The 24,054-nt window shown below is 43.0% G+C and overlaps 2 protein-coding genes and 1 pseudogene across 2 annotated transcripts; 2 read left to right on the top strand and 1 right to left on the bottom strand.

Annotated features, from left to right (window-relative positions):
* The window catches only part of LOC124026060, a 34,896-nt pseudogene extending 30,145 nt beyond the window's left edge, over positions 1-4,751 (bottom strand).
* A 1,199-nt stretch (positions 4,752-5,950) lies between these two features.
* On the top strand, positions 5,951-12,456 carry LOC124026059 (synaptogyrin-2-like). Its single transcript, XM_046339234.1, has 4 exons — positions 5,951-6,157; positions 8,726-8,963; positions 9,311-9,447; positions 10,109-12,456. The coding sequence occupies exons 1-4, from the start codon at positions 6,059-6,061 to the stop codon at positions 10,322-10,324; spliced, it is 690 nt and encodes a 229-aa protein (XP_046195190.1). The 5' UTR covers positions 5,951-6,058; the 3' UTR covers positions 10,325-12,456.
* A 5,560-nt stretch (positions 12,457-18,016) lies between these two features.
* On the top strand, positions 18,017-23,332 carry LOC124026058 (soluble calcium-activated nucleotidase 1-like). The gene is given in 5 exon segments (XM_046339233.1): positions 18,017-18,190; positions 20,580-21,242; positions 21,719-21,850; positions 21,853-21,921; positions 22,075-23,332. Coding segments are annotated over 5 exon segments (1,281 nt in total). The 5' UTR covers positions 18,017-18,144; the 3' UTR covers positions 22,446-23,332.
* Positions 23,333-24,054: the final 722 nt, after the last annotated feature.

Below are 24,054 nucleotides of genomic sequence, written 5' to 3'. Positions count from 1 at the left end.
GCTCTACCAACTGATCCACATGGGTAACAGGGCAGATACAAGAGGAACTGCAACATTTTTGTATGCTCTCAAAATATCACCCATAGTCTCTTTATGAGTCACACAAAAGCCTTTGACCTGGGTCTTGTTCATTAGAGCACAACGTGGCAAAACCGTTTGCAACGTCAAACGAAAACAAGCATTTATTTGAACAAATTCAGGAAGTACCTCACGGTTTCAAGCCGTTTTCTTCCCTTCTGTGTCTATTAAACACAACCCTGAGGTTTCCCCGTTAACAAACCGGCTTGTGACTGAAAGGATGGTCTCACCGATGCTGCGACTGGGCATGGAGGACAGGACCCTCAGGGTGGCGGTAGACCAGCACTTCCTGACCAGACGGTTGGTCTGTATGGATTCCTCACTCCTCTCATCTGCCCGCTCTCTGACATCACTCATCTGGCTGGCCAGCCTATCTGTGGGGAACATATGATTGAATATGATTAATCAGATGATAAAATATATTCAGTAAGACACACTGTACTGGCCTTGGTCGTGTTCATTAGGGCATGCAATGGACAATTATTTTTAAAAATGTTTCAACTGCAAACATTTCTTATTGAACAAGTCCAAGTAGCCTCTCCTTGTTTCATTCAGTTTTGTTACATTTGGTGCCTAATGAACATGACCCTGGTGGTAGTCTGCTTGTGCTTTATCCAACTCCTCTGTGTATTATGTTCTTTGTCATACATGTAGGCATGGCAATGATAAAGACAAGTTGGCTACAGCACAGTATGGGACCAGGCTAACACTGTTATGGATGTAGTGGTTATCAGGGAGTTAGAAGATATCAGTCCTCACCTCAATGAGCATATCAGTTCACTGGAAAACATTCACTTGTAACAAGCTGGCTACGTCCTAAAAGGCAACCGATTGCCCACATAGTGCACTACTTTTGACCAGGGCCCATAGGGAATAGGGTGCCACTTGGGATACAACCACATATAGAAGTACCTCTGCCTTCTGTTGTAAGGACCTCCATTTCCAGGGTTTCACGACTGCCACTCTCCAGACCTGTTCCCGTTATAGAGTCCTGGGCTGTATCATCACCCCTAAGACTCCTGGTGAACGTTGAGCAATGGAATAGAAGAGGTTTATACCAGACAGAGGGCTATGGTACATGTGCATGCATCAACAGATGGCTGTACAGATGAATGGACAGATACTTGTAAATGCGTAAACAAATGCACACACACAGCAGTGTTATTCTAGTGGTTAGAGCGTTGGGCCAGTAACCGGAAGGTTGCTGGATCGAATCCCCGAGCTGACAAGGTAAAAACCTGTCATTCTGCCCCTGAGCAAGACAGTTAACCCACTATTCCCCCGCACCTCTCTGATTCAGAGGGGTTGTGGTAAATGCGGAAGACACATTTAAGTTGGACAACTGACTAGGTATCCACCTTTCCCTTATTCTTGGTTTTATCTACATATAAAAACACATTCAATATGAATTATGCAACGATTGAGGAAAAAATAGCCAGTGCTTGTCGATGTTATGATTTCCTATTCTCAGGACAATGATTAATAGAACAAAAGGCTCCAATGTTGCCAAGGCAACTGGGGTCACTGGAACATATCCAAAAGAGAGAAACAGACCAGAGGACAAATAACTGCTTCTAAATGCTAGTAAAACTAAGCACATGCTCTTCAACCGATCGCTGCCCGCACCCGCCCGCCTGACTAGCATCACTACTCTAGACGGTTCTGACTTAGAATATGTGGACAACTACAAATACCTAGGAGTCTGGTTAGACTGAAAACTGTCCTTCCACTCACATTAAACATCTCCAATCCAAAATTTAATCTAGAATCTGCTTCCTACTTCGCAAAACAAACACCTCCTTCACTAATTCTGCCAAACATACCCTCATATAACTGACTATACTACAGATCCTTGACTTCGGCGATGTCATTTACAAAATAGCCCCCAACACTCTACTCAGTAAATTTGATGGAGCCTATCACAGTGCCAACCGTTTTGTCACCAAAGCCCCATATACTACCCACCACTGCGACCTGTATGCTCTCGTTGGCTGGCCCTCACTACATATCCGCCGCCAAACCCACTGGCTCCAGGTCATCTACAAGGCTCTGCTAGGTAAAGCCCCGCCTTATCTCAGCTCACTGATCACCATAGCAACACCAAACTGTAGCAGGCACTCCAGCAGGTATATCTCACTGGTCATCCCCAAAGTCATCACTTACTTTGGCCGCCTTTCCTTCCAGTTCTCTGCTACCAATGACTGGAACAAATTGCAAAAATCTCTGAAACTGGAGTCTTACATCTCCCTCTCGAACTTTAAGAATCAGCTGTCAGAGCAGCTTACCGATCACTGTACCTGTACACAGCCAATCTGTAAATAGCACACCCAACTACCTCATCCCCATATTATTACTTACCCTCTTGCACCCCAGTATCTCTACTTGCACATCATCATCTTTACATCTATCACTCTAGTATTAATGCTAAGTTGTGATTATTTTGCCTCTATGGCCTATTTATTGCCTACCTCCCTAATCTTCTACATTTGCACACACTGCACATAGATTCTTCTATTATTTTTTTCTATTGTGTTATTGACTGTACGTTTGTTTATGTGTAAGTCTGTGTTGTTTTAGTCGCACTGCTTTGCTTTATCTTGGCCAGGTCGCAGTTGTAAAAGAGAACTTGTTTTCAACTGGCCTACCTGGTTAAATAAAAGGTGAAATAAAAATAAAATAAATCAAAAGAAAATAATTTCTGTAAAAAATTATGTGTACACTTTAACTACTAAAACCACGTGTAATGTATGTAGAACAGATAATGGAGCTATATATTTTAAACAAGATTGTCTTTGAGAATAACATTCACTAAACAAACACTAGACAGTCTGGGAGAAACTAATATGTCACTGCAATATAGAAGCACTTTTTTTAATCAACTTCCACTGTCCTCCAAAAGCTCTTTGCTTCAGTTTGCTCCTCAAATCAACCTTGGTTAGAGAGCGGCAGTGTTCCCTTCCCTTACAACCATACAGTAGCTGGACAGCATTAAAGGAGCTTTCGAATGGGATGTTTAGACCTTGACTAATCTCACGTGAACAGACTGCATAAACAGAAATGGTACCATCATCCAGCATCTGACCAAATTACGCAATAATGTTGTTCTGGGTTAACTGAGATTAAACCTTGACCTATTCCAAACTAATGATGTCCTATGCACCAACTATGTACAACCAGACAGAGAGAGTGTTTGTGAAACTAGAACTAACAACGAGGAACAACAAAGCACACACAATAGTGCAGTATCTCCTGCAGAATATGCAACTGTGGACAGACCTGGGCTACAAAACACAGCTCTACTTAAACATCCCACCATTAACAGAGAGATGAGAGTAAAGAGCAACTTACTCTAATTCAAGCTCCATTATAGGTCTCAGATTGAAGTCCACACTGTATGCCATCCTCCTGGTCTTCACTCTGTGGGGCCACACCTGTCTGTCTGGATCATGGACTTACCCTTTTCCAATCACAGACAGAAGCATAGGGGAGCACACCAAGAAGACAGGATTGGTGGAACAGAGGTACTGTTGTGGTATATACTGTAGTTAGTGCATCGTCCCAGTCTTGTCTTCCAGCTCCCAGGAGAGGGAACTATTAGGAGCTCTTAGTGGGTGGGTTTAGGAGTTAGGACTTTGTCTGACCAACTTACACTCTCAACTCATTATCTACCAAACCCAAAATATGAAGAAGAAAAGACTGACGGAAGGGTTGTGTCACAATCAAAAGAAGACTATAGAGGAAGTGGTTCCTCCCACAGACCACTAGTGTACTGCTTCCTCCGTCCTCCATCCTCCCAAAGATCCTCACCACAGACAATGTGCCATGTTCACATGTTATCAGGAACTTCTTCAACAGGAATTCAGAGGAACTTGTGGAGGTTAAAGAAAATAAAACAATCAAGGACTGACCATCCATTATATCAACATTATTGTTGTAAGCATACATTGTTTACATTTAATTCATTTACAAACAGAGTAAAAGAAGCTTTCGGGTTCTGACGGGGTATTACAGTTGAACTAAGCCCATGAGGCATTTAAGTTCTATTCTGCAAAAATGTATGTAGCAATTGCTTACTGCCCCTTTAAGCTCCCTCTTGGATCTAGTTGAGTTCATTTTACTAAAGAAAAACAACAATACAGTATGTATATTTCTAATAACTAGTTTCTGGAATACCTTTGGATTTTATATAAAGCTATCCAACAAAATGTATTAAATAAATTCATGCAGAGTTTCTAAGTGATTGACAGCAGTGGAGGCTGGTAGGAGGAGCTATAAGATGACAGCTCATTGTAATGGCTGGAATGGAATCATTGAAACAGTATGAAACATATGGAAACCTCATGTTTGAGTCCGTTCCAATAACTCCATTCCAGCCATTACACAGAGCCCGTCCTCCTATAACTGTTCCCAACAGCCTCCACTAATTAACAGCTGTGAATTGATTCAGTGTTAGTTCCATTTCCACAGGTTTCCAGATGGAAACACAATAGAAACAACACCAGTCAATACAATAAACTTCTGAATCATTATTTATAGGCAGTAGCCTACGACTTAGAAAAACTGCATATGTATTGTAACTGCAAAAAGTAACTTCAAATTGAATAGGTTGATGCATAAGACTTGCATTATCAATGTATGTTCTACCCCTCACCATTTCTGAAGACTTCATTTTTCAAGACTGCACAGCCCCAAATCACCAATCAACTTTAAGCTCGAGCGGCTTTCTCTGGCGCAGATTCAACCAATTAAATACATTCTCCTCATTAGAGGTGTGTTCATTATGCGAAAAGTTTCGAAAACGTTAATAAAATATTTCCAAATGAATGTCAAGTTTATTCTAGACAGTTTGAATACATTTTGTAAGTCAATGTAACATTCTAATTGCAATCCTGCATTACAGTGGTGCACAACTAAAATGCATTGGCACATCACTAAAGAATAAAATGAAGTGAATATATAATTCATAATAAACGGTCTGTCTCTCACAGCAGGAATGCCTTGTGTGTGCTTCTGCTGCCCTCTAGTGGTAAACCTACATTATGAATGAAGTTTAGTGGGATATGATGGCAGTTGTTTGAGACGATATTAGAGAATCTAAAATATTGACGTGAATAACAGTGATATGCAGACCTCACAACAACACCAATAAATGTTTTCTATTTGGTGGTCAATGTGCAATGTTTTCATGTCCAAAGCACATTACACAGCCTGTGTCCCAATCAAAAGGTAGCATGCTGATTGGGAGGCCAGTTGAGGCTGCTGAGGGAAGGACAGACCATAATAATGTCTGGAACGGAGTAAATGGAATGGCATCAAACACATGGAAACCATGGAAACCATGTGCTGGATGTATTTGATACCATTCCACCAACTCTGCTCCAGCCATTACCATGAGCCTGTCCTCCACAATTAAGGTGCCACCAACCTCCTGTGGATGCCACCATCATAGCCTATGGAAGGTGGTTGTTCCTAGGGGTTTAATTGCAAACACTGCCTTGATGATGAGCTATAGCCTTGACAATAACGATGAATTATATATTATACACTATAGCCAGAATTATACTTTATCTTCCTCTCTTCTACACCATAATGTCAGCCACTAGGCTACATAAGCCTATCTATTATTCTCAAAGCTTGTGAAAATGAAGTTGATAACAAGTTAATAAAGATACAAGCCATTGTGTACACAATGGGGTGTGTGTAAGGAGACACAGCCACATAGAGAGAGGAAAGATGCTTATTGATTTTGTACAAACCCTTTGAAAATGTGTGATAATGTGACAATACTGAACACTATGGCCATAAGGTTACTGTGAGAGTAGCAGTACTCCTAGAGATGACGTGGTCATTGTCCGGGGCAGTTCTTTAACTCTTCAGGAAATGAGAGTGAAAACAAAACCTCACAAATGAGACCTGCGCATAGTCATTTTCTAGCTGAAGTTGGGACATATTAATCGGCATAAAAAAATATATATAAAAAATGGAATCTGGTGCCTATGGGGCCTCGCTGTCCGGAGGTGACTTCGATTTTATGAGCTTTGTTAAACAACCTCAAACCATAGTCCGCATCTTGAGCTGGGTGAGTGATTTACTCTAGGTTGACAGCCAGCTAAGCGTGTTATCTTAGGAAACTTTTGAAGTAGCTAACGTTAGCTAGCAACCATAGCTAGCTGTCTGTTTAACTACAGTGCACATCACAGTTGTATTTTCTATTTATGGAAAAGCTTTGCGCATCAAGGCAAGAAGACAACATGAAAGAGTTGTTGACCTGTTTTCTAGTTTGTGATGTTGTGGAAAAGTTGCGAATGACACTTGGCTAATGCTAGCTAACAGGCTATCCAGATGTGTTCTAGTAGGGAACTTTTACTCGTGGCCAGTTTAGCTGTGTCAACCCAACTAAGCTTTTTGCCAACTGTTGATGAATGGTAGTTGTAAGCCTGCCAACGGCCAGCTTTTGAGCTACAGATGTTAGTAGCTTGCTGCTGTAACTTTAGCTCGCTGGCATGACGTGGAAGAGGTTTGTTTAGCTACTATCTGATCAACTGTCAGTCTGACAGATCCACCACACGGTCATCCCATCAACTTCCGTACCCCTGTAAAAGTTCTGCAAGGATAGCTGTGATGACAATTTGTTTGCATGCAACCATCTAATATTATTATAAGATGGACAATATGTTTAGTTTAATGGGGAAAAACATGTTCATTGATGTTGCATTACACTTCAATGCCAAGAAGAGATCTTGGATGCACTGAGCTAGCTAACCAAAAGCTGACGCCCTTATGGAAAAGTCCCATTGGATACCAATCGGAAATCATCATGGGATACAGGTCATGGGGCCCCAGTTTGGTTGTTTTCACTTAAAACCCCAATGGGCTGACCGAGGAGCAAGCTCAACGCAACTTGCAACTGCTCAGTTCACTTGCCCCAGGCAACCCAAAAAATTGATCCAGAAAAAAGATACATTTATCTTTTGTGTCTCTGTTTCACAATTTTCCTTCAATTCGCAAGTGGCTGATGTGTCTCACCGGAGAAAGCATCCGATCGAGTGAAACAGGCTACACATACAGGAGACAGAGGAGCACTATCTATCTGATGCTGTATGGTCAAAAGGAGCATGACATTGTTGCCGCCTGTAGCATTGAATGCAAGGGAAGCCAGCAAGCATTTGGCTTCCCTTGATACCATTAAAATAATAACCAATCAGCGTTGCGCTAAACTGAGTGAGCCCACACATTTCACCCACACACTGCTATAGCTGTCCAAAGGGTTTCAATGGGAATTCCAATAGAATGCACATTTTGTGGTTGATAGAGTAGTGGGTGGGTGTGGGCTGTCCACATCCACTACAGGTCGGCTTCATAAGGCTGTCCACATCCACTACAGGTCGGCTTCATAAGGCTGTCCACATCCACTACAGGTCGGCTTCATAAGGCTGTCCACATCCACTACGGCTTCGGCTGTCCACATCATACGGGTCGGCTTAATAAGGCTGTCCACATCCACTACGGGTCGGCTTCATAAGGCTGTCCACATCCAATACGGGTCGGCTTAATAAGGCTGTCCACATCCACTACGGGTCGGCTTCATAAGGCTGTCCACATCCACTACGGGTCGGCTTCATAAGGCTGTCCACATCCAATACGGGTCGGCTTCATAAGGCTGTCCACATCCACTACGGGTCGGCTTCATAAGGCTGTCCACATCCACTACGAGTCAACCCCTGAAATCATACCAAACATACACAATGGTTTGAAAGTTAAGCATTTCACTGTACTTGTGCATGTGACAATAAAACTTGAACACACTCCCCTTGAAGTTATCCTCTACCGTTACGCATCCCTCCAGACATATTACCTTTCATGTTTTTCCCCCAGGACGTACTGTATGTCCTCGTGATTGGTTACAGGTTGTCTAACACTGTGTTACACCTGTCTTATATCATAACAGACCTATGTGATCATATGATAACAGTATTCTATGATAACAGGCCTATGTGATAATATGATAACAGTCTTCTATGATAACAGGCCTATGTGATAATATGATAACAGTCTTCTATGATAACAGGCCTATGTGATAATATGATAACAGTCTTCTATGATAACATGCCTATGTGATAATATGATAACTATGAGGCCTATGTGATAATATGATAACATGGCCTATGTGATAATATGATAACTATGTGATAATATGCCTAATGCCTATGATAATATGATAACAGTCTTCTATGATAACATAATATGATAACAGTCTTCTATGATAACAGGCCTATGTGATAATATGATAACAGGCCTATGATGATGATAACAGTCTTCTATGATAACAGGCCTATGTGATGATATGATAACAGGCCTATGTGATGATATGATAACAGGCCTATGTGATAATATGATAACAGGCCTATGTGATAATATGATAACAGGCCTATGTGATAATATGATAACAGGCCTATGTGATAATATGATAACAGGCCTATGTGATAATATGATAACAGGCCTATGTGATAATATGATAACAGGCCTATGTGATAATATGATAACAGGCCTATGTGATAATATGATAACAGGCCTATGTGATAATATGATAACAGGCCTATGTGACGGACCCCAAGGTGTTCTAACCGACATGTTGTTGTCTCTTCAGATCTTTTCCATAGTGGTGTTTGCCACCATCACTGGAGAAGGCTATGTCAACCCTTCACTCCTGCCTGACACCAAATGCATGTTCAACAGGAATGACAGCGCATGCGGCTTCGGAGTGGGTATTGGAATTTTGGCCTTTCTCGCCTGCGTCGTCTTCATCATACTGGACGCCTACTTCCCTCAGATCAGCAACGCCAAAGAGAGGAAGAACATTGTCACTGCTGACCTGGTCTTCTCTGGTTAGGGGAAAACATTTGTTTGTGATACTCCAATGCTAAATCTTTAAGGCTGTAGTTTGGCACCCAGAACTGACACTTATGGACAGATTTTTCAACGATTTTCTTGGCAACACTTCATATGAATAGCTTCCTTACAATGCATTACAAGCAGGTTTATAATGCCTTATGTCATGTACAATTCACTATACTTAACAAGTTAGGTACTAAAGGTGCACTGCTTATAAACATCTATAACTACACTCACAGTGTAGTTGCTCATATGGTGTTAGGAATGCACTTATAATGCATTAGGAAGAGGGAATTTGTAGGAAATGTTACCATAAACTTGACTTTCCCTCCTCTGTCAGGAGTGTGGACGTTGTTCTGGTTCATCTGCTTCTGTGTCCTGACCAATCAGTGGTCTCACACCACCGAAGTAGCAGGCATCCCTGTCGACGCCGCCCGAGCCGTAGTGGCCTTCTCCTTCTTCTCCATTGTCACTTGGGTGAGTCAGTCTTTCTCTCTCTCTCTCTCTCTCTCTCTTTTTGTCTCTCTTTCTCTCAACTGGCATGTAACTATTTGAAACTGCTAGCTGCAGCTGGTCTGAGCGGTCGACAGTGAATGCCCTAACCCGCTAGTAATTAATGCTGATTGTTAGCGTTCTGACTTGCTACAGGCTGTTAGGCAAGAACAAGGCAGATGTGTCCTTTTCCAGAGTATTTATATCTCTTGGTCACCACCACACACACACACACATAGAAGTAATCTTTGTGGTTCTATAAGGAAAGGAGAATACATGTACATATTAACAGTGATAATGCAGCTATATAATTTGAAATGTATATAGATAGTGTAGCATAGAATTTCAGACCCATATTCACATATAACTACAGATGGGGAGAGGCTAATCACTGATGAGGCTCTGTCTCTTGTCCAGCTAGATGTTTTCTAAATCAAGTTTGCAAGCGCCAGCGCACCAGGCATTCTAGGATCTTCTACTTATCTTACACATAACACTCTCTGTCAGTAATTATAACATACACATAATGCTCTACATCTGCATTGCTTGCTGTTTGGGGTTTTAGGCTGGGTTTCTGTATAAGCACTTTGTGACACGTGTTATGGGATTTAAAAAAACGTATTTACCAATATATTTCCTCTCACAGGCTCTATTGACTACATTTGCTTATACAAGATATCGCCAAGGAGTGAGTGACCTTGACCAGGGCTACACAGACCCAGCCTATGACAACAGCACTCCTTACCCATCCACCTCCGCCTATCCCCCGTACCCCACCAGTGGGCCAGAGGGCTACCAGCAGTCCCCTTTCACCCCCCAAAACCAAGAGCATCCAGCACCATACCAGCCCCCGTCTTACTGAGGGACTGGACCATTGACCAGATTTGGGGGGGGTTTGAGTTTTTAAGTTGCCATTGGTGCCTGTAGCCTGGTCCCAGATCTGTCTGTGCTGTCTTGCCAACTCCTACGGTCATGCCAAACACAAAACGATCTGGGACCAGGCTATGTTGCCTCAGCTATGTGGACTGATCTCAGCACTTCACTGGTCCTCTCCTTTCACCTAACTGTTTAAGTCTTAGCAGGTGTTGCGCTTACATAATGAAGGGTGTGTTGACATGATTTCAGTTGGTATTCATATTGTAGTTTAGGTTGTGAATGGATATTTTGCTGCATTTTTATACATACAACTAGAGTGCCTGAGCTGAGCTTCAGGTAGAATCTAAGGAAAACTGTTACTAGGGTAAAACCTAGAATGCCATGTAAAAATGTGAGATTCAGAGTGTCATCACCACTTGAGGTAACTGTCATATGTTCTTTCTGTTGTTCTCTGCACTGTTTGTCTTGTAACATATGTAATGCAGTCATGTGGACACTGAAGTTCAGATCAAACCACTGAAACATATGTCGCTGTCGCTGGGAACATTGCTTTGTATTGCAAATAATGATGCTATGCTATGCTATGGACACACTGTATTTTTCTATGCTGCCTAATCCAGTTATATGGTATAGTGCATATACAAATACCTTTTGATAATTTCAATGATCTAGCCAGCCCAGGATATCAGAACTTATTGCCATATATCTAGAAATCAAATGTATTGCTAAGTTATTGACAAACGAAGACTGTTTTTGTTTTTCTCTGCAAACCCATTTTTTATTTTACCTTTATTTTACTTGGCAAGTCAGTTAAGAACAAATTCTTATTTTCAATGACGGCCTAGGAACAGTGGGTTAACTGCCTGTTCAGGGGCAGAATGACAGATTTGTACCTTGTCAGCTCGGGGATTCAAACTTGCAACCTTTCGGTTACTAGTCCAACGCTCTAACCACTAGGCTACCCTGCCGCCCCATACTTTTATTTGTCCCAATAATGGGTGCACTGTCTGAAAAATGCTACCTTTAACGACTACTGTATATCAGTGCTTTTAAAAACCACCACTGAACTCACTCAGAGCCTATTTCCTGTACCCAGTTTAAACCTACTTCTGGACTGAAACTCACGCTTAATGGAAAAGCTCCATTGCAAGTAGATTTTCATCCAGGAATAGGTTTATTAATCTTGGTCTGGGAAACCAGCAGAACATTTTTGGGGGGTAAATTGGATAACACGTTATCTTTCTGTCATTTGTAGTACATGCTCCCAAGTCATGTTAACCCTTTCATTTGATCTTTATTGTAGTTTCAAACCAGTCTGTAATATATCTGGTAAACGAGGGTGTGTGTTTAGTATCAGGAACGCCCTCTCCTCAACTTGTTTGTCTCCTACCTACCTCCTATTCCGAACGTGCCTGAGAACGGTTTTATTCACTTCTGGTGTGTTCTTGTCCATGACACACACCTTTTCAGACAAACTCATATCAGAATTCTCATAGATGAGTTTAACAAAATACCAATTCAATTCAAGGGCTTTATTGGCATGGGAAACATGTGTTAACATTGCCAAAGCAAGTGAGGTAGACAACATACAAAGTAGGTAATATATACAGTATATTGAATTGTAATTGTAATGGTATTCCATTGAAAGAAAATGAGTAGGCTGCCAGTACATTTCAATAAACTAGTGAACTATTAACAAAATATAATTACAAAATAATACATATGGGAGCAGTCAGCATACTACATTAGGACACACAACTGCAATGTGTTTTGACTACTAGTCTTTCTCAGGCAGCGTTGTGATATTAGATTGAAATTGTTTTGTAAATGACCTATGCCTTTTAATCCTGCTGGGCATGACAATGAATTCCATACAGTACCAGAGTAAGAACCTTCATCAAAAACGACATATGGTTCTGCCTTTGTTCTTGGTATATCTTTGGTATAAGCTCATTTATTTACGTTATCTCTGATGAAGTGATCTCACCAATTATTATGCCCTCTTTCTTGGGTTTCAAGATTGCACTGAGCTTTGCAGTCTGTTGCACAAAGTGCCTTATAAAAGCCTACTACACCACCAACCGAACCTTTGCCAAATAAAGGCTTTTCCTGTTTGGAGACTGGCCCTTTTTTAAGAAGGGTGTATTCCAAAGGCAAATATTTGAGCAGCCGCTAAGGAGGGAGAGTAAAGGAGCCGGTGAAAAGTAGATAAGATTTATAACTAGTAAGGCTATTTGTGCTCTCTCTCTCTCTGGGTGGGCCCTGTGTGTCACCTCTAGTTATTATGTTTCACATTGGACGCGGAGTTTACTGAAAACACAGACATTGTGCAACATAAACATCCCATGACTCTTGTCAATTTTTCAATGTATGCCAATGCCAGGAACCTTTCACTACTAACATAGTGTGTGGTATTTGAAGCCTTGCACCGTTATTGCTATCATGGACAAGAGCTTGTTCGACATTGCATGCGATTAAGACTGACTGATCGACAAGAAACCTTGCATCATAAATAACTACTGATCAGTCAGTCACTCTTTACCCTGATACATTACGTTTTTTATCCTCTCGAACACGGCAAATGATTTCAGATGTGCTGTTGCACCTGCATTGCAATGAAAGTCACATATTAGATATGTTTCAACGTTACAAACAACAACAAACAGTTTACGCAAGCAGCGCATAGTAATCCAGAATACTGTTCAATTCGTAGGCTAGGTAGATTTCGTTGCCTGGGCGGGACTTATTTTATACTGTCACTGAACAAGGAAGTAGCCCATGGTTTCCCCAATGATGCAAACGATGGAGACTAAACACTGTATCCTAGATTTAAACGAAGCGGTGTTGTCGCCAATCAAATCATTATCGGACTGTTATTTGGCGGCATATCACTTGTAGTGAGTATCGTTCTAACATTATTTGTAACAGTTGCGCATCCACGAAGCTTCGTGTCGCCTTTATTTAATATTATCCGACAATTCTAGAGCATATCCTAGTTAAACGGGAGCACTCATATGTTGTCACAATGTACTTCCCCTTTTCATGTTCGAATTAGGCCTACTCACTAATCTGTCAGTAGTGTGATGATGGGGGCTCGAGTTAGCATGTTTTAAAATGCACTATATATATATATATATAAGGTACGTGGACACCTTCAAATGAGTGGATTCGTCTATTTCAGCCATACCTGCTGCTGACAGGTGTATATAACATTGGCAGTTGATTGGCCTTACTGAAGAGCTCAGTGACTTTCAACTTGCACCGTCATAGGATGCAACCATTCCAACAAGTCAGTTGTCAAATCTCTGCCCTGTCAGAGCTGTCCCTGTCAACTGTAAGTGCTGTTACTGTGAAGTGGAATCATCTAGGAGCACGGCTCAGCTGGAAGTGGTATTTTTAAGCACATAGTGTGTAAAAATTGTCCGTTCTGGTTGCAAAACTCCACACCAAGTTCCAAACTGCCTATGGAAGCAATGTCAGCACAATAACTGTTAGTCAGGAGCTTCATGGATTGGGATTCCATGGCCGAGCAGACGCACACAAGCCTAAGATCACCATGTGCAATGCCAAGTGTCAGCTGGAGTTGTGTAAAGCTCATCGCCATTCGACGCCTCACCATCTGGCAGCCCGAAGGACAAATCTGGGTCAGGAGAACACTAACTCAACCCCATTGAACACCTTTGGGATGAATTGGAACTCTGACTGCGAGCCAGGCCTAAGTGCCCGACCTCACTAATGCTCTTGTGGCTGAATGGAAGCAAGTCCCCGCAGCAATGTTCCAACATCTAGTGGAAAGCCTTCCCAGAAGAGTGGAGGCTGTTATACAGCAATGTTCCAACAAGTGGAAAGCCTTCCCAGAAGAGTGGAGGCACAGCAATGTTCCAACATCTAGTGGAAAGCCTTCCCAGAAGAGTGGAGGCTGTTATTACAGCAATGTTCCAAAATCTAGTGGAAAGCCTTCCCAGAAGAGTGGAGGCTGTTATAACAGCAATGTTCCAACATTTAGTGGAAAGCCTTCCCAGGAGAGTGGAGGCTGTTATAACAGCAATGTTCCAACATCTAGTGGAAAGCCTTCCCAGAAGAGTGGAGGCTGTTAAAACAGCAAAGGGGGGACATACAGGCGCAATGCCAGTGGAAGTCTGCCAGTCTAACACTGCTGTAAAACTCATTATAAACCAACCACATGATCACACAGCACTGTAGGTAGAAGCAGTATCTAGTCTTGTCATTTATAACTGCGGGATGTAAAAGACAAGGTCATACATCAGTAGGAAGATAGGCCTACTTTGAATAGTGACTGCTTGTATGTGAATATTGTCGTTCAACACCATTTATCTACAGCATAACATATTCAAAACAATTAAAATGCATAAACTATTGCAATCAAAAATAACATGAAACAACTAGGCCTAGAGACCTATTATAGTGACCTTAACCTGTCACCTAGTAGTCTCTAGACAGCTGGGATGCTTCCCACAATGTTGCTACCCGAGGTTAATCACCTGGCAACATTGTCAAGAGGTTCGGATCACTTGGCCTAACAGCTAAATTATTGACTAGCTGGACCCGAGTTCGAGTCCCGGTCAGGGCTACCCCTGAATTTGCTAGCAGCAGGTACCATCACATGGTATGCTCAGTTGAAAGACAGAAAACAGTTCGTCTATGCTCATTCTGCAACCCCTGCCCAACAGCAGTCACTGTGGACCATTTATTGTCTTGACACATGTGTCCTTTAATGACATATAACCTTTGTAGTGCCAAAGTCCATTATATGGGGCGGCAGGGTAGCCTAGTGGTCAGAGCGTTGGAGCCTAGTGGTTAGAGCATTGGACTAGTAACCGAAAGGTTGCAAGTTCATATCCCCGAGCTGAGGAAAAAATAGAGGATCATATAGCTGGCCAATCAGCAGTCTACTCATGTGAATATTTTTAATGCGCAGCATACGCCCACACCATTCAAAAACACAAAAGCTGCTTTTTAACATACTATTTTTTTACATACTCATATTGGAATTAATTATGAGTCAAATTTAATAGACATCTAGACACAATGGGCAATTACTTTAAAGTGCATTGGTGTGCAGGGAAACATATCATAAAGTCTTTAAAATTACACAAAGACCATTCAAATGGATGATCAGAGTGGGTGGATAACAACATAGACCTATTATAACGATATAAAACATGTTATAGTCCATGCATTTCAGACTTCCACTGTGGGTTTACCAGTCAACACTCCGCAGGTAACCTATTTGAGTAATATAGCCTGCTCCCAGGTCTATTTTTGCTGTCTTGCTAACTGCTATTGTCATTGTCTTGGTAGCACGAACAGATCTAGGGCAAGGCTACTTTGAAGACACCGCCATCATGACATGCTGTAATTGCATCGCAGACACACCTTGGTGTGTTCTCAGGTCTAAAGTTGTCATAGTGATAGGAGGTTGTCTTTTTGGTAATGGCTGATACTAGATCAGTGAATTTTCAACCTTGACCTTTGTGCATGTGTGCACTGCAAGCATAGGTAAAGTCAACAGATTGTGTCTCTAGTCTGGCCTCATCCCATACTGTATGTTCTGTAGTCTGGCCTCGTACTGTATGTTCTATAGCCAACTCTTTAGCCTATCATTCGTTGTCATGTTGAAAAGTTAAACGATATAAACCTTTTCAGCAGAACATACAGTTTGGAACGAGGCCAGACTACAGGCTACAGAACATACAGTATGGAACGAGGCCAGACTACAGGCTACAGAACATACAGTATGGAACGAGGCCAGACTACAGGCTACAGAACATACAGTATGGAACGAGGCCAGACTACAGGCTACAGAACATACAGGTTGGAATGAGGCCAGACTACAGGCTACAGAACATACAGTATGGAACGAGGCCAGACTACAGGCTACAGAACATACAGTATGGGACGAGGCCAGACAACAGGCTACAGAACATACAGTATGGGACGAGGTCAGACTACAGGCCACAGAACATACAGTATGGGACAAGGCCAGACTACAAAACATACAGTATGGAACGAGGCCAGGCTACAGAACATACAGTATGGAACGAGGCCAGACTACAGAACATACAGTATGGGACGAGGCCAGACTACAGGCTACAGAACATACAGTATGGAACGAGGTCAGACTACAGGCTACAGAACATACAGTATGGAACGAGGCCAGGCTACAGAACATACAGTATGGGACGAGGCCAGACTACAGGCTACAGAACATACAGTATGGAACGAGGCCAGGCTACAGAACATACAGTATGGAACGAGGCCAGACTACAGGCTACAGAACATACAGTATGGAACGAGGCCAGACTACAGGCTACAGAACATACAGGTTGGAATGAGGCCAGACTACAGGCTACAGAACATACAGTATGGAACGAGGCCAGACTACAGGCTACAGAACATACAGTATGGGACGAGGCCAGACAACAGGCTACAGAACATACAGTATGGGACGAGGTCAGACTACAGGCCACAGAACATACAGTATGGGACAAGGCCAGACTACAAAACATACAGTATGGAACGAGGCCAGGCTACAGAACATACAGTATGGAACGAGGCCAGACTACAGAACATACAGTATGGAACGAGGCCAGACTACAGGCTACAGAACATACAGTATGGAACGAGGCCAGACTACAGGCTACAGAACATACAGTATGGAACGAGGTCAGACTACAGGCTACAGAACATACAGTATGGAACGAGGTCAGACTACAGGCTACAGAACATACAGTATGGAACGAGGCCAGGCTACAGAACATACAGTATGGGACGAGGCCAGACTACAGGCTACAGAACATACAGTATGGAACGAGGTCAGACTACAGGCTACAGAACATACAGTATGGGACGAGGCCAGACTACAGGCTACAGAACATACAGTATGGAACGAGGCCAGACTACAGGCTACAGAACATACAGTATGGAACGAGGTCAGACTACAGGCTACAGAACATACAGTATGGAACGAGGTCAGACTACAGGCTACAGAACATACAGTATGGAACGAGGCCAGGCTACAGAACATACAGTATGGAACGAGGTCAGACTACAGGCTACAGAACATACAGTATGGAACGAGGTCAGACTACAGGCTACAGAACATACAGTATGGAACGAGGTCAGACTACAGGCTACAGAACATACAGTATGGGACGAGGTCAGACTACAGGCTACAGAACATACATTATGGAACGAGGTCAGACTACAGGCTACAGAACATACAGTATGGAACGAGGTCAGACTACAGGCTACAGAACATACATTATGGAACGAGGCCAAACTACAGGCTACAGAACATACAGTATGGGACGAGGCCAGACTACAGGCTACAGAATATACAGTATGGAACGAGGCCAGACTACAGGCTACAGAACATACAGTATGGAACGAGGTCAGACTACAGGCTACAGAACATACAGTATGGAACGAGGTCAGACTACAGGCTACAGAACATACAGTATGGGACGAGGTCAGACTAGAGGAACAATATGTTGACTTTACCTAGGCTTGCAGTCTATACATGCACAAAGGTCAAGCAAGACAAGAGTGGTGAAGAGTAGTTGTCAATTACCTTGCTAGGTTTTCCCCTTTGGACTTGCGGTGGTTAATCAATACTAATCCCCCAAGTCTAGTCAAAGTTCACCACCGATGTTGTTACCCTTAGTCACGGTTGCACAGCCAATCCCTTTCAGCTGATAACTAAGGAGTTCACTGCTCAGCGTTCAATTAACTCTGGGCAACGGAAGAGTGTAGCTGGTCCATTGGTGCGGTTGTGGAATTGAGATGACAGTCGGCCAGCTTTCAGGAAGGAGGAGGAGGAGAAGAAAGGGTAACTCCATACTACCAGAGCTCTTGTTTGTTTCAGTGACAGCAGATCCTGTATGGACTCTGTGATTTGAGGAGTTTGTTGTGAGGTACTATATGGAGAAGAGGTAACTAGGTCCCAGATCAGTTTGTGCGTGCTTGCTTATACCTCACCTACTCCTATGTATGGCATGACAATGACCATAGTATTTGCTCTAGAGCCCGAACAGATCTGGGACCTGGCTAGAGGAGAGACATGTTGGAGATATGTACTATAGTGTGTGATGTCTGTAGTGTCTCGTTGGGATTCCATCCATCACAGATACTTTACCCTGTAATTGATGCTGTGTGTTTGAGGACCTACATGCTCACACCTCAGGCACTTCTTAGTGTGGGTGCACAAACAACAATCTGTTTTCTGGTGATTTAGTTTCAACCAGCTGATGTGTGCGTGCCTGTGTGTTAGACTAGCATGCCGGAGAGGGAAGGCTGCCACAGAGCAGAGAGTCTCAGGGTGTCATAATGGACTTCTGTTTGGCTGGGGGCCCTGGCCACAGTCCTGGTATAAAAGAGCCTTTGAGCAGAAGAGGGGCTGCTGCTGCTTGGTTTAGAGACATTATACCCTGGTCACAGGATGTGTCGCTCCTGGAACCGACTCAAAGTGAGGTCACAAAGATTTTCTTGAGGGTGTACATGTTGGTGTATTTCTGAGAGCGCATTTCAAATGGATGCTTCATTCGATTTCGATACTGCCTTTCACCCCGATTCACATTTGAGATGTTTTCAGTTAACATTTAGGCTACGCCACATGCATTTGTTTCTTCTCCGTAATGAATCTAGATCTGAGTACCTCCATGACGATATCAAGAATAGAAAAAAATTCTAACAGTACTGATTGGTCCAATTAATTCTACACTCAACCAATGAGTTGAGCCAGAGTCAGAATACTTGAAAATTCGTCATTGGTTTTGCTTCCCTGATTGGTTAGAGATGATCCAATCACTGATTACTATGTTTTGTACAATACCCATCATTTTGACATTACCACAAATGACTTCAACGACGGCGGTCTCAGACTGAAGTATGTATCAAACATAGAGAAGCTGAAGAATTCAGTTTGAATCATCAGCCAATATTTAGGCTACATTGAGTGTATAATTAATTTTTTCAGATGTATGGAGACAGATACTATCACAAAAGCCACCGATAATGCTGTGGCAAACGGTTTCTTATTTAGATGTACCAAAACGTAGGCAGGATTGCATTTCCTTATTATTTCGCCTGTTGACTTTCTCTCTCACGAGTGATGTTGATTGAGTATCTGATAAGCAGAACACATGAACACAGGAGATTTGCTACTGAGATTAGGTCCCTCTGGGATAATGAATCCAAATATATTTTTATTGGTCACATACACGTGTTTAGCAGATGTTATTGCGGGTGTAGCGAAATGCTTGTGTTAATAAAGACTGCTCTACCTGTTCACCACTAAAAGTAGGCTAGTTTTTGAACACCCCATCTGACTGAGAGTTTTGAATGACAAGGTTTTTGGGTGGTTTCCGGGTGTCTACTTGCTACCTTTCCTGCTTTACCTGTTCACAACGACATATTGTCCCATTTTATGTCACTGAATGGGCCACTCCCAGGCTCCACGTCAACACACTGCCTGCACACCTGTGGCCAGCTTCTATTGGTCTCACCTGTAGCTACCGCTTCTTCCTCCTTCACAGCAGAACTGAGCTGTGGGATGCTCATTGGTTGTACATAGACATTCTCTTCAGGATCTGCAAGCTAGTGTTCTTTCAGTGGTCCGCTATATGGACAGACGTGAGCCTTAAAGAAGAACATCCTTGTGAGCAGAGATTGTATCATTATTTTCAGTTTTTTTACAGGCAACCTGGATCTGAATGAAGCTGGTGTGTATTGTATACTGTTGTCTGGTGTGAAATCTCACACAGTATTTATTTGAATGTTTATGTACTGATTTGGTGTTTCACTGATATTAGTCTCTTGTGAAAGACTTAACAACTGTTAAATCAAAACACCTAATCCATGTGACATCTTCAAGGAGTTCTTCAGCGGTTGTGGGGTTGTTATAGTGCCGTCAGATTCTAAAGCTGCTATATTTTTCTCAAAATTGCACTGAGATACACATGATGATTGAGAGTCATGACACTTGTGAAATATTCTGCAACACTGATTGTCTATAGGATCGAGGCCAAAGTCATAACAATGCATGGTTATCTAACTACTGGTGAGAGTGAGTGCGTTGAGTGAGTCGGTGAAAAGGAGGTGAGGAGAGGAATCAAGGAAATACAATTGAGATTCCACCTGTGTACTGTAGCTGAGGAGGGCAGCCTTTCCCTCAAATCAGACCTCTGACCCCTCCATTCTCCTCTCCTTAACCTTTTCAGATCCCTCCCCCATGCCTGTTTCTCCAGGCTACACCCAACTGGAGCAGAATGATCCGTCTATGAACCCCCTGCGCATCTCAGTCGGAGGACTTCCCATGTTGGCCTCCATGACCAACACCCCAGACCCCCGATTCCGCCTCAATTTGAAGGCCATCGTAGCCCTGGTCCTGGCCATTGCCCTGGTCCTCCTCTACATGCACCTGAACCCGGGCTCCTACTCCAAGGTCCCCAGCTCCCGTAACTGGAAGTCTGGCCACACGGGGATGGCGATGGACGAGGTGGCCGACCGCTACAATGACACTTACCCGCTCAGCACCCCCGAGCGGACGCCGCAGGGCACGCGCTACCGCATCGGGGTCATTGCCGACCTGGACACAGACTCACGCAGCGACAAGAAGCTGACATGGTTCAGCTACATGCGCCGGGGCCACCTGCTGGTGTCGGAGAGTGGCACCAAGGTGGCCGTGGAATGGGACGCGGAGAGGGTCCTGCTGGAGAGCCACCTGGCGGAGAAGGGCCGGGGCATGGAGCTGTCAGAGCTGGTGGTGTTCAACGGGAAGCTGTACAGCGTGGATGACCGAACGGGCGTGGTCTACCACATCGACGGCAGCAAGGCTGTGCCCTGGGTCATCCTGCCTGATGGGGACGGCTCCGTCTCCAAAGGTCAGTGAGGTCGATGAGCCAAATTCAAGTGCAGAATCGATTCCTAGGCTCCTGTAGATCTGAAAGGATTGAATAAGTATACATTCTATGGTAAATGCTTCATCTTGCCTTCTAATAGGGTAGATAGAATTTTCACCATATTGCTGACACCTATTTAATCCCTCTCAGTGAATATGGAGTAGGGGTTAAGGGTCAATTTGGCATTGTGAGTGTCTCACTGTGTAGACCAGGCAGGCAGATTTGGAACTTAATCTGTTTATTTACTATAAGGGGTCTGTTGAAGAACCTCATCTGGGGGAGACAACAACCATGGAAATGGAATTTGTTGGATCTCATTCTCATTTGTAAACACTTGAGTGTACAAAACATTAAGAACACCTTCCTAATATTGAATTGCACCCTATTTTGCTGTACAGTAGTTCAGTGAATCATAACATCTTGATGTGTGTCCCAATGACCCTCTTTCCCTCTTTCAGGGTTCAAAGCGGAGTGGCTAGCAGTAAAGGACGAGCACTTGTACGTGGGTGGCCTGGGGAAAGAGTGGACAACCACCACGGGGGAGGTGGTCAACAACAACCCTGAGTGGGTAAAGGTGGTGGGCCATCGGGGGACGTGCAGCACCAGAACTGGGTCCCCAAGTACAACCTCCTGAGGTCCGCAGCTGGGATCGAACCTCCAGGTGAGAGCTGCAGGGTTGAAAATGCTAACCATGCTAACGCTAACTGCAAAGGCTATGCTGACTGTGTTAGCCTAGCATATACAGTTAGAGTTACCCTTGCAAACTATTAGCATTCTCTATGATATTCAGATTCTCATGACATTCTCTCCCCAGGTTACCTGATCCACGAGTCGGCCACGTGGAGCGACAGCCTGCAGCGCTGGTTCTTCCTCCCACGCCGCGCTAGCAAAGAGCGCTACGACGAGACGGCTGACGAGCGTCGTGCTGCCAACCTCGTCCTCAGCTGCTCGCCGGACTTCAAGGACGTCACCGTGAACCGGGTGGGCCCGCATAACCCCACACACGGCTTCTCCTCCTTCAAGTTTGTCCCCAACACGGACGATCATATCATCGTGGCTCTCAAGTCGGAGGAGGACGCTGGGAAAATCGCCTCGTACATAATGGCATTCACACTGGACGGCCAGATCCTGTTACCTGAAACCAAGATAGGAGACGTGAAGTATGAGGGTCTGGAGTTCATATAGGAAACAAGGACATATAGTAGCTATGTGGAACATAGTTGTTGACATTCCATGCACTCAAAAGTTAACTTGCTGCTTGTTAATTGACTGTGAAGACGACACGCAGCCCAATCGATCAATCACGGATCAGAAGCCATTTTGGTGTGACCTGAGGTAAGCATCAAATGGAAGAAAACAGACTGAAACAGGGAGGGGCTACCTGTCATTTTTTCATTTTATGTTGCAAAACATTTAAAATAATAATTTAGTCGCATTCCCTAATGAACTCAACTCAAGGTTTCAGGGCCAAGACATTCTGTTCAGTAAATGGGAGCCTAGAGTAGCCTAGGCTACCTAAACAAAGTCCTCTAGTTGAGGATGTCCTCTTGATGGCCATCCTCTTCCTAGGCCAACGGCTGTCTTGTCAAGTAATGTAGACTTTTTCAGAATGTCTTAAACTGTGATTTAACTCATAAAATGCAGATACTGTACATCCAGGAACTAATGGATTTGTTGTATTTTCCCCCCAGTGTATATCACAGTTTCGTCTTAGAAAAAGAAAAAAAAATCATATACTTCAGGACACTATACCCTACGTCAGGGATCATCAACTAGTTCAGCGGTGGGATGATTTTGTTCTTGAGCGGATGGTCGGTGGGCCGGAACAGAATTACAAATCATTTGTAGACTGGAAATTGACCACATGAAGCCCAAACAGATATATTTGACTAAAACGTGATCATTTCAAACCGTGCTTACATTTGTATATGATCACGTGTCTCTCTATTGTGCAGGGGAATACCTGGGAACAGATTTCCACAATGAAAATCACTTGGAGATGATTTGCTGGTGTTTTTAGTCTTTTATGTCCAACAATGAAAATACAAAAAATAAAAACCTGCTTCATGTGACTCCATTGACCTTTATGAAAATATGTTTTTTAAAGGAATATAGAACAAACGCAGAATCTCACATCATCCTGTTTTGTTTTACTGGTGTTTGTTGAGTAAAATCTATCATGATACACCCGGAGTCTTTTATTGGGTGAGGTTGGAAAACATACAAAATCAAAGAAGATGACTATTTGTCTGCATTATGTAACTATCACATCATTTAGGTTGGGTACTATGAATATACCTTGTTATTAATTAGCACTTGTGTGTTATTATCAAGTCATATGGATGTGCAATGCTGTTATTCTGAAAATTGATTGAACATAATACAAATGTATTAAATAATTTTACATTTAGGTTAGGGTTAGGATTTAGGGTTAGGATTTAGGGTTAGGATTTAGGGTTAGGATTTAGGGTCAGCCATTGTTTTTCTTGTCCAAGGTTGATGAGATTAGGCTTGACCTAATCCTTGATCTCTCTTGGTTTAGTCAGTCTTATCTATTGGGAATCAAACTAAAACAATATCTACAAGCTGTGCAACCAGCCCCTGTGAGGTCACACTAAATCTAGAGAATCCAGTTGCATGCGTGCAGTTTTGATTACCTTAGTAAATACTTTCACCCCTGTGGTTATAGCCTAGTTAAATAAAGGTTCAATAAACATCTAATATAAATCTAAGCGGTGTCATTTTACAAGCGTTTTATAAGAACTACCATGCGCACAGCAAGACACCAAGAGGT

This window comes from Oncorhynchus gorbuscha, unplaced genomic scaffold (assembly GCF_021184085.1).
Source record: "Oncorhynchus gorbuscha isolate QuinsamMale2020 ecotype Even-year unplaced genomic scaffold, OgorEven_v1.0 Un_scaffold_2543, whole genome shotgun sequence".
In the NCBI taxonomy this organism is placed as follows: Eukaryota; Metazoa; Chordata; class Actinopteri; order Salmoniformes; family Salmonidae; genus Oncorhynchus; species Oncorhynchus gorbuscha.
Note: the sequence above shows the minus strand (reverse complement) of the source record. Positions and strands in the feature narration are given on the sequence as shown.

Excerpts from the sequence above, each read along its gene's own strand:
- LOC124026059 (XM_046339234.1), top strand. The coding sequence starts at position 6,059 with ATGGAATCTGGTGCCTATGGGGCCTCGCTGTCCGGAGGTGACTTCGAT. Across the intron at positions 6,158-8,725 it reads TAGTCCGCATCTTGAGCTGG|ATCTTTTCCATAGTGGTGTT; the intron begins GTGAGTGATTTA and ends TTGTCTCTTCAG. Across the intron at positions 8,964-9,310 it reads TGCTGACCTGGTCTTCTCTG|GAGTGTGGACGTTGTTCTGG; the intron begins GTTAGGGGAAAA and ends CTCCTCTGTCAG.